Here is an 11301-nt window from a genome sequence, read left to right on the forward strand (position 1 = left end):
CCCCGAGAGTCCCCCTGTGGCCTCAGAGACCAGGAGGGCCCCGAGAGCCCCCTGTGGCACAGCGTTCGTTAAAGGAGCGGACGAGGAAGTTTACTTCTGGAGACAGCCAGCGTTCAGCTGGACAGATGAGATTTAAAGACAACCATCAGTGTAGTTTAATAGGTCGGTGCACATTGAAAGTTGATCAGAAACATTCCGATTGTATGTCTGAAGAAAGTCACTATGTATTGTAGACATTGACGTCATCTGATGTAGAGCTATGCTGTAGCTCACAGGAATCTGTGTAAATGTACGCCCTCCCTCTGTCAGTGTTCAGTGTTTGTTCTCTAGTGTGTGTGTTGGGAATATGTCGTCACAGTCATGGCTGCAGGACAAGTTAACGTTAATATGTGTGATGTGCAGTGCTATGTGCTGCACATGACTCAGCTGCTGCCAGGGTGCATGCACAGTAAGGTACTGCACACGGCAGCATGGACTGAGCCGTGCTGTCCTCTGTTGTCTCTTCACCAGGAGTGAACCTCATCAACACTAACTGCTCAGCAGCTCACACCCGCCAGGCTCTGTGCTGCAAGATGTCAGTGGAGTACGATAAATTCATCGAGTCTCAGAAGAAGTGAGTGAAAAGTGATCTGAACTAACTAATGCATAGAATGACCGTTTGTATATCAGTTACTCGCCCTGTGTTACCTTGAATTCTGTTAGAAAACGTCTCATGCCCCCACGGTGAAGGAAAAATCCAGAAACGCAGAAACGTCTTGATGAATTGAAAACTATATCAAAACATCCTTTATCAAACTTTGAATTACCTCGTCTCATTGAAACACTTGTATGCTCACCACTTCACAAACTGGTGCAGCTTTCGCTGAAACTTCCTCTTTACTCATGCTAGCGCATGTGGCTGCTCGTCATGATAGGTCCGAAGTCAGAGGTTGCAATTAGATGTTTTGATAAAGTTTTGCTGTAGTTAAATGTGGCCTCCGTCCACTTCAGCTCATGAAGGCTTTCCTCTGTTTCCAGAGTCTTTGTTTACCGTTGAGGCATGAGAGAAAAACAAATGTTTTCTTCAGGAATTCATGGCAACACAGGGTGAGAGATGATATTCCTTTAAACAGCAGCAATGCAATAAACAGTGAACAGTTCATTCAACCAAATCGAACATGATATTTCTAGGAGTAGATTACAATCCACTAACACGTATTCGCTCAAAGTAAGGTACACTGCTGACTGTGTGTGTGTTGTAGGTGGTTCTGCCACGTGGATGATGATAACTACGTCATCCTGCCCAGCCTGCTGGGGCTGCTCTCCTCCTACCACCACAGCCAGGATGTCTACCTGGGCCGGCCCAGTCTGGATCATCCTATAGAGGCTGCAGAGAGGGTCAAGAGTGACGGATCGGTCAGTCTGCCTTATGAGGAGATTCTGGCTCCACTGACATACACGGCAGTGAGCGATGACTCCAAATCCAGGCTCCAAAATGTTCTTTCAGAAAACTGTGATGCAAAAACCCTGCAAAAAAAGCCAGTTTCTTCAGACTATTCCACCCCTAACATCTGGCGGTCTCATTTCAGGTGTCTGTCAAGTTCTGGTTTGCCACAGGTGGAGCAGGTTTCTGTATCAGCAGAGGCCTGGCACTGAAAATGAGCCCATGGGCCAGGTAGGTCATGGACTCACCTGTTGTACCTTCTGAAGCCAGGGTACTCGCTCTGCTGGTGGTTAAACATTTGTATGGACAGCTAGAGCAACTCTGACTGTAAGCTGTCAACGTGTGTAAAAGACAAATGTCTTTAGATAACCCTCAGAGAATGTGCCTGGACATGTAGTCAGCTGCAGTATGTTTTAAGGTGTAGATGGACCAAGTGTTTCCAGATACAGAGGGTGCCATGTGGTTTAAAAGAATCACGTGTGAGCTATAGGGACAATGGGTTTCTCACATAGACTGTATGTAAGAAGTGGGCGTAGTCATCAGGACGTCACCCATTGGTTTGTGGACGTTATGAAGCCTCGAGTTCGCATTTCGTCGTCGCCATCTTGAAATACTTACCAGTGAACAGAAGTGACCATATTTGGAATGTGGAAGAGACGCAGAGACGCTATATACGTCTCTGGTAGTGGTAGCAATCGGTCAATCACAGTAAGCCCCGCCCTAAATCATCCCCTGCTTTATGGTCTGTTTGACTCTAAATTGACCATAATGTACTAAATGAACATCATGCTGTATTGAAGAAGACTTGAAACTAGAGATTGAGACCATAAACTCATGTTTACAATGTTTACTGAGGTAATAAATCAAGAGAGAAGTAGAGTCATTTTCTCATAGACTTCAATACAACCAGAGGAGTCGCCCCCTGGTGGTCAGGAGAGAGAATGCAGGTTTTAAGACACTTCTGCATCGGCTTCAGTCGGCATCTTACCACCTGGTTCCTCACCATCTATTCTTAAATGTTGACACACTGTAGATAGGCACGTAGTGCTTTAAAATAATAAGTAATTGTGATACTTTTACTCCGATACATTTCCCCTGAAACCTCTTACTTTGGTAGAAAGTGAGTTTAGAAAAGGCCGCTGTAAACCGCTGCAGGAAACAAACTTTGACGGACTTTGTCCTATGGTTTCAGTTTGGGTAATTTCATCAGCACAGCAGAGAAGATCCGACTACCAGACGACTGCACCATCGGATACATCATTGAAGCGCTGCTAGAGGTGACCCTAACGCACACACACCTCTTCCACTCACACCTGGAGAACCTTCAGAAGCTGCCCACTGACACTGTGCTGGAGCAGGTGAGTGTGTGTACAGTACGGCATAACATTTGACAAACCTTAACAAATTGGTGAAGTCGTGAAATCAGCATTTATAGAATGGTCAAGCTGCAGAGCTCCAGACTTCGGGCCCACGTCCTCCGTCGGACCTCTGGACGTGACGTCTGAACTTGTTTACGCCAGAGAGGATCCCCGGGTACGACAGTTGGGCTCATTTGTGTGAATAAGCTACATGACCTCACACCAAGGTAAACCATACAACCTGAGTATGTTGATGTACCTGTGACTTAAGTAAGGTCACATGACGTTAAGCAGCAAAGAACTTGTACTAACCTTATGAGTTTTCTAACGTTGCTATTGCATCGTGTAATGAGCAGTGGTGTAACGATCCGGGATCCGTACGGATCACATGGGTACTGCAGATTAACGTTAACCATCACTGTGTGAAATAAAGTTTTACTGACGATCGTTATCCGCCAATATTCAGTCAAATATGTGATCAGGACATCATTTATGCTTTTCTAGTCGCCGATATCTGATAATGTTACGTTATAAAAAGACGGTGGCAGGGATCTCTAAAGGTTATGTTTGCTCCTTTTTTTTCCTTTGTGCTGATCTGTGACCGCATAGGTTATCAATAGAAGACACCAGAGATATTACTGTTATCCATGAGACGCTCAGTTACAATATAGCTTCCCACCACCTGGTGGCGGTAATGCGTCAGTCAGTTGTTTAACAAGCTCCAATATGCAGAAGAAGACAGTCAGCTAGCCGCTAGCCCAGGGGTCGGCAACCTGCGGCTCCCTGAGTCTACATCAGGGGTCCCCAACTGGCGGACCGGATGCGGATCCAGGCCCTAAATCCGATTGATAATTCGGAATTATACATATTAGGCACTGAGTTTATACTTTAACCGGCGCCTCTTATTCAGCCGTTACGGCACTTGTTCGGCGGTGCAGGAAACGCACCGACCAATGCGTTGTAAATCACATCACGTGATGCAGCTCAGCCAATCAAACATGAGTATTCTGACAAGTTTCCTGACTCGAGCGAGGTTTACACACACGGGGGAGAGACGAGGAAATAGAAAGAAGAGCAGGGAAATTGCGCTGATCGAAGAAGTTATCTCGCATGACGTTCTCCAAAAAGAGAAACGTGCTCGGAGAGAATATAATTTATAAGCAAAAATGAACAGAACCGAATATGTTAATTATTCCCACAGGCAGTTAAATCCTCTACCAAGCGCTTTTCCCCCGCGAACGCGAACGGCTGATAGTGATTTTCAGACCCACGCCCTCTGTAAAGTATCAATGGATAAATCCAAAAAAAGAAAAGTCACGGAGGAAAATAGAGAGTTTAACTCTGCGTGGACGTCTTCATTTGCTTTCACTGCCAACGATGCTGGCTTACTGTACGCTTCCACAACAAGCACACAGCATGTGCTGAAAAGTGTCACGCTGGAGATGATTTCTCAGCTGCTGCAGCAAACTCTCTTCATAAGAGTTTGATATTGTTATAACAGGTAAAATTGCAATAAAATGTCAAGAATTGTCTTTATTCTTGTTCTATATTTTCATAAATACAATAAACTATAGTTTTTGTATATATAATATAACACTATAAGCTGTGATATCAAATAGCTTTTGCGGCTCCAGACACGTTATTTACTTTTATTTGAAGCCTTCAAAAATAAAGCGACACCTAGCGACGAAACATCCAACGCTCGTGGGAAAGCCTGTTGGGCTTCTTGTTGTGTATGCAGGTTTACATACACATGATAAATAAATGTCTTTGTGATCGTCACATTGTATCATCTCATTTATTTGACAAGGGTTTTGCTTGTTAAACTGTAAGTGGATTTAATATAGTTATTGAATACAAATCAAACCAAGAGTGACATCAATTAGTTAGACTAATACAGTGTTAATATTTGAATGGGCCCCGGGACACTTTGTACTTGAAAAGTTGGGCCCCGAGGTCAAAAAGGTTAAGAACCCCTGATATAGAGGCATGTAACATTATTTATTGATGCGATGATTTTCCACCATCACACGTGATAAGACGTGAGACGTCCACCGTGAGTCCTGGTGATGGACCGGAAGAGGCCTGAGCTCTGCAGCGGGACACTTCTGAGCATTTTCACATGTGTCATGGATTTTTACAATGAAAGCAATTGTAAGGTTGATCTGTCATCCTTTCCATTCAAATATATAATGTTCATATGGAAAGTATCCTTTTGGCATCCTAGATGTTGTTATTGTTTGGTCCTTTGCTCTCTGAGCTGAAGCAGAACACTGTATGTTTTCTCTTGGTTTTGCAACAGGTGACTTTGAGCTTTGGAGGCTTTGAGAACAGAAGAAACGTGGTCAGCATTATTGGAGGCTTTTCATTGGCTGACGACCCCACCAGGTAATGAATGAATAACGAGCCCTGCTGTTCATAATGTGGCCCTTGTGCTCGTCGTCACACTGCACACTCCCATGGCTCTGCTCAACATGTATCATCATGTACTGTATCTGTGAGACTGCAAACAAGCAAGAGTTTTTAGAACATTATAGATGTAAATATGTTGAAGTAGAAATCCAAAATACAAGCATAAACCTGAAAACGAGCATATGTCTGATTTAAGACCAAACCAGCAATAAAAGACCAGAAGGCAGTCTGAGGGTTCACATACTGGCCACATGTTGTACTTGAAGTGTGCACTGTGGAGCAGTATCATTTAGGGAGATGTAAGTTTTAGGTCAGGACAAATCAGAATTGGTGACAAAAAACAGATTTGGGAGATACTTAAAACGGATGTTGCTGAATAAATCAATGCATCACGTTTTCTTTCACAGGAATCCGTTAACCCAAACTGATCTTAGGAAGGCTTGTATTCTGGGAAACACTACGTTTGCTCTTGTGAGAGAAGTTAATGTCCCTGATGCTCTTCCATTCCTGCAGGTTTAAGACGGTGCACTGCCTTCTCTATCCAGACACTAACTGGTGTCCAAAGCTGGAACACAGCCACATAAACTGAAAGCCACTGTGTTTCTAACCTGCAGCACGCACACAAACATCTATCCCACCGCCTCACTCTGCCACGTTTGGATCAAGCTACGTTTAGCTGGAAGGATGGCATGTCACACATGTGGTTTGGTGGCTATCTGTATCCAAAGCAGCTTCACCTCATGCTTTATGAATGCAATCTAAACAGCTGGAGCCAAAGAATGAATTAGTTTCTGGCGACTAGAGCATGGTGGTTGGTAAAGCCAGAGCCACACCCCCCACTGTAAATGAGCTATAAATGACCCTCAATGTTCCTCAACTGAGAAACACAGCAGTCTCTTAGATCATAATAAGTAACCAAACTATAAGTTCAGGTACATATGCTACAAATGTTTCAACTTAATTCATGACAAACTATTTTTTTCATGATTTTTCCCACGTTTGGTAAACTGTCAGCTCGGTCATCGCTTACGTGGTTCAGTCCGTACAGAAGGTGAGCACGTCAGCCTCCTGGTCATTTAATCTAGCTGGTGTTACTCCGAGGCACGCAAGTAGTTTATTAATTGGAGGTTTTCCCGTTTGTCTGCAGATTTTCTTTTTGTGTTAACGATTTAGCTGTGTTTACGTAGGATTAGCTTTCAGCCTGCTGCGTGTGTTTCACTTTCATCTTGTCCTACTTCCTGTCTTTGTCATTGGTTCGATGAAGGAAACGTTCTATGGCTCCATCCACTGGTTTAACCTGTAGAGGGGCACAATAGGCCGGGTTACAGTATGTGAAGGACCCTACATTCTTATTGCAGTGAGTTTCCTACTCTGTTTGTGAGGCATGGACGTTTGAGTGTTTAATGAAAAGCCCTCAAACCACTGACCCGTATTGTGTCATTTCAACACTTCAATCTTTTATTTTTGTTGACATGTCATCCCAAAGTCTATATAAAGTACAGTTTCTTTAGAATGGGAGGTTGTTGAGGTATTTTTCTGAAGTCTTGTGTATGGGGTTGGTTCTCTCACATTGACTGGACTGATGTTTGATGTGACGAAGGTTTGTATGCTGCGTGTGCACACATTTATTTCTGACTGTTGTAATTGCTCTGATGCCTTTGTGTTCTCAGCCAAATACCTTCTTGTGTTAGCCCATTCCTAACAGGCCCATCTTTATGGTTTTGCACTACTTTGATCTTGTCACTTCCTGTATGTTGCTGTAGTTACAATGTTGATGTAAATATGAGTGAACTGCATTATGTTTTGTGTCTTTGCATCGGTTGTAGTCTTAGCTCTGCATATGCTTCTTTAAGGTAGAGATTATTAGTTCTGTTGGAGTTATTGGAGCCAAAGATTCCTCAACCACATTGTCACGCATTTTGTGGACATTCATGGTCCTCAAGGAGAGATGCTAATAGTTTGAGTGACTTCTTACCTTTTTGTTTAAACTTCCTGTTGACCAGACAATGAATCTTCTATGTCTCTGGCAGCCAGTGTTAGCTGGCATAGCTAACTTTAGCAACATGGCTAACGTTAGCAGCCAGAAACGAGCATCACAAACAAATGTAGATGTTTGTTTCTGGACGCTCCTGGCTTCCATGTAGTTCCTGGTTAATTTTCTGGCTGTTAACATGAACTAGTGGTAGCTATAGCAGCCTGGCTGCTGTCCAAAGCAAGAAAGAGAGCGCCTGATGTCAGTGCTACCATAAAGGCAGAGTCAAACGCCTGTTTGTCCATTAAATCCATTTTGCAACGACAGCCTTCGAGCCCTCGTTGTTCCTGGAGATCGTACCTGGTGGCTGACATAATAGCGACAGATGGGCTTATGGTGAGCTAGAGGCTAAATACAAGATTCTCTCACCTTCTTAAAAAAATATTGTTTTGCAGTGCATGAATGTCCCGTGAAATTGGCTGTGGATATTCTAGTAGGATTTTTCTTTTTACTTTAAAAAGTGCCACCACTCAGTCTGGTGATCCTCTGACTTTTCATCTAGCGCCATCACGTTATATTACATGTAATAAAAACATGTAAATGTGTCCAATACTTTGGTTTACTAACTACTAAACTGAGTCTGTGCTAATTGGCAACTTTTAGCATGCTAACACTCTAAAGTTGTGTGCTGAATATGTGATCTGCATGTTAGGATTTAGCTCAAGCACCGTTGTGCTACAGCCTTGGAGAAGGTGCTTTATTTGTTCCTAGGTACAATGAAACCCAGTAAAAAAAAAAAAAAAAATCAAATAAAGTTAAAACAAGGGTTGGTACTCTTGATTAATCTGGAGTACACTAGATTGTTTCCCAAAGCACCATAAGAGGTGCTTGCTGTATGGAAGGTTGTGGGAAGGAAGAACTTAGGAGAAAGGAGAGCACTAAAACATGGCATATGGCTGAACACCATAGTCTAGTCATTGTACAAGGGAGCAATATGACTTGGAGTCAGCCTTTGGATGTTTCTCTATAGTTGGAAGTTTCCTTCTCCTCGTTTCATATTTGAACTTGCTTTAAAGCTAGGGTTGGTAATCTTGAGTAACTAGCGAGAGTTTGCTAGTTTAAATCCAGCCCAATAAAAGTAGCTCGCAGCACTAGCTCCAAAAGTTGCTAAATCTATCAAGAAAGTCTCCAAGTCATCAACACTAACAGCCCGTCCTTTTTTAGGCCTCCCGCCTAAGCCCCTCCCCCAGAATGATCATTATGAATAAGCAACAAACGGCTGTAGTTAGCTCTCACAGCTGTCAAGCTAGCAGCTTGTGGAAGATTGGTGATGAGCAGTGATTGCACAGGCAGCAGCTCGCTGAACAGCTGTGGCAGTCAGCTGACACAATAGAAAAGGAACTCCTTGTAGACGACATGTTCTTAAATAGGAACACCTCTGTTCCTTATTGGACTTCAGGTTTGCTCGTTGGCTGACTTGTTCTCCCATAAACTGGTTCTTTGGCTCCACCGACTCCGTTAACACTATCCAGAGACGGTATAGAGTGCTGCAGAGATCTTTACAGGTTTGGTTCCCTCAACAAATAGACAATGGAGATTTTCTTTTTTTTTTCCATTGGATTTTGGATTATTGCAGAAAATAAGGTCTGTCAAATGAACTTTTATGAAGCTTCCATGTTCAGCTCAAGATAATCTTCACAAATGACCACGTTTACGGTTGTCTCATTTAGACACAACCACCTTTTTTAAGTCACGTAAAAGCTTCTGGAATCATATGAGGGGTTTTTACTGACGTGTTCAATGTCCGACCAAAATGTTATTCAGGGCATCGAACCAGAAACCCATTCAAAGAACTCCTTGACTTCCAGACGAGGAAACCTGCAAAACGTTGTGACTCATTTGTGGGTTTTAGTCATTTCTGCCTGGAACAAAGTATTGGTGTGAAACACTTGTCTACCTGGAGCATGTGTTCCACTGCAGGTCAGTGGGTGAGAACTGATGAATTATTGTGTTTCAATAACAATAAAACCTTTCTGCATCGTCATGTGTTTGGTTGTTTTACTGTTGAATTGATATTTGCAGAGTTGTTGTGTCTGCTTTTGTTTGGGTCATTGAACAGAACACCATGTAACCAAAGCAAAGCCTCAGCAGTGTGTCGTTAATGACATCATTTACAACTGCATGATTTAAATGTTTCCCCATTTCCTCCTGGAAGTGTCTGTAGCTAATGGAAGTGGTCTGTTGGACGGGCAGATGAGCTCACTGAGCAAACACTGGATCTCATGTGATGTAATGCAACCATTTAGTGCTCCTAAATCACAAACGGTGGAGAAAGAAAAGGCTACGACTTTAGTGTGTGTGTGTGTGTGTGTGTGTGTGTGTGTGTGTGTGTGTGAGAGAGAGATTCAGTCATGATCACGTCTGCTCAATGCTACACGCTAACAGGGATAGCTGATCACACTGAGCTCAAAGCAGCTTAACAGGAAACCTCATATCAGGTTTATATACAGTATGTGGAATATTGGGAGTCAAAAGCAACATTTTCAGATCAATCATAAAGACGGAATTAAGTGAATTTATAATTGTTTTTTTAACCTGTAAACTACATTTAAAAAATCCCTTTTATTTCGAAGCATGCATTTCTGTCAGCAACAAGAATTTAGTTCTTACATTGTACACAAACAAAGTTTCTATTTGTAGCATTTCACCAGGAATATGAAAGAAGTGATGAATTAATAATGATGAAAAGCAATTGTATTTGTTCTAAATCAAAACTGAGATCTTATTTGGATTTATAAAGCTCAACACAAACCTTACTGTTAGGAATATTTAGTTTTTCTGCAAAACACCCTTTTTGTATTCAACCGAAGAATCTAACATTTAGCTGTTTAAGTAAAACCAGGAACAATCGGATGAATACATAAGAATACATAAGATATCTCGATCATTATTATGAAGACTGTTAAAGTGACGCGTGTGGATTATTGGATTGAAGGCAGAAATCTCAGTCACATCTGTGAAAACCTGGACAAATAAACCGAAATGTGAGAGAGAAACACTCTTGTTATTTGGGTGAACTGACCTTTAAACAAATGCAGTGTTGGAAAAAGCACTTCAGAGAAAGTATTACCACAGAGTAAAAATACTCCGTTACAAGTAGAAGTCCTGCATTTACAAAACTAACTGGAGTAAAAGCGTTTTAGCATCAAAACATACTTAAATCATCAAAAGTACAAGTACTCATTATGCAGAATAATACTTAATATATTACTGGATTATAGTTATTATTGTGTTCATCACGGCTGGTGAAGGTGGAGCTCATTTTAATGACTATATATACAGCTGTGTAGTTTCACCTGTCATCATTTATTAGTTGATTATATTTTGTATTCACAATCTCAATCCAAAATAGATGTAGTGCGTTAGAAGTACAGAATACAGTTGCAGTAAATGGAAAAGTAAAGTACCCGGTGATTGTACTTCTAAGTAGTACAGAACTTTAGTAAATGTAGCCTGCTTTGATTTGACCACAGCTGCAGCTGTCCGTGGTGGTGGAGTGTGCGCGTGCGTGACCTGTGTGCGACCGTGCAGGACTGAGTTGAATACAGTTGTACCTTCAGTGTTAATCTTTGAGCCCCGCGGAGGAGCACAGAGACAGACACGCCGCTTCCTGCACCGCGGACCTCAGCTGGTAAACCGATCCACGCTGTTTTTACACCCGTAACACCACGTGTGATTGTCGGGTTTAGGAGAAAGATCAGGAAGTTGCAGCGTAGTTTAGCTCGACTGTGTATAAGAAGTCCCCTGTCTTGTCACGTGACTGATCGCTTCTCTGCGGTCTGGTTTTAATTGTCTGTCTTGTTGCACATTAATCTGTTGCACATCAATCTGTTGCACATTAATCTGTTGCACATCAATCTGCAGCTCATCTCAGCGGACTTCACTGATCATGGACATTTCTTTTGCGGGAAAACGAGCTCTGGTCACCGGAGCAGGAAAAGGTAAAGGCCACACTTCAACAGAAATACTGCAGCGACCCCAGCCGGCTGTTCTAGAGAAACACCTCCTCTTCAGTCCTGCAGTATGCACGCACGCGCGCGTGAGTCGTGTTGCAACACGACATACTGGTTTGTCGT

At 42.6% G+C, this 11301-nt stretch overlaps 1 protein-coding gene across 1 annotated transcript; it reads left to right on the forward strand.

Moving 5' to 3' along the window:
* Positions 1-480: 480 nt before the first annotated feature.
* LOC116377574 (beta-1,3-N-acetylglucosaminyltransferase radical fringe-like) lies at positions 481-10422 on the forward strand (the record flags this gene model as incomplete). The annotated part of the gene is made up of 6 exons (XM_031839222.1): positions 481-613; positions 1242-1395; positions 1569-1654; positions 2616-2781; positions 5084-5169; positions 5707-10422. Coding segments are annotated over 6 exons (701 nt in total), but the record flags the coding sequence as incomplete, so codon positions are not given.
* Between the last annotated feature and the right edge of the window lie 879 nt (positions 10423-11301).

Source organism: Anarrhichthys ocellatus, unplaced genomic scaffold (assembly GCF_004355925.1).
Source record: "Anarrhichthys ocellatus isolate YVR2014 unplaced genomic scaffold, GSC_Weel_1.0 scaffold1421, whole genome shotgun sequence".
Lineage (NCBI taxonomy): Eukaryota > Metazoa > Chordata > Actinopteri > Perciformes > Anarhichadidae > Anarrhichthys > Anarrhichthys ocellatus.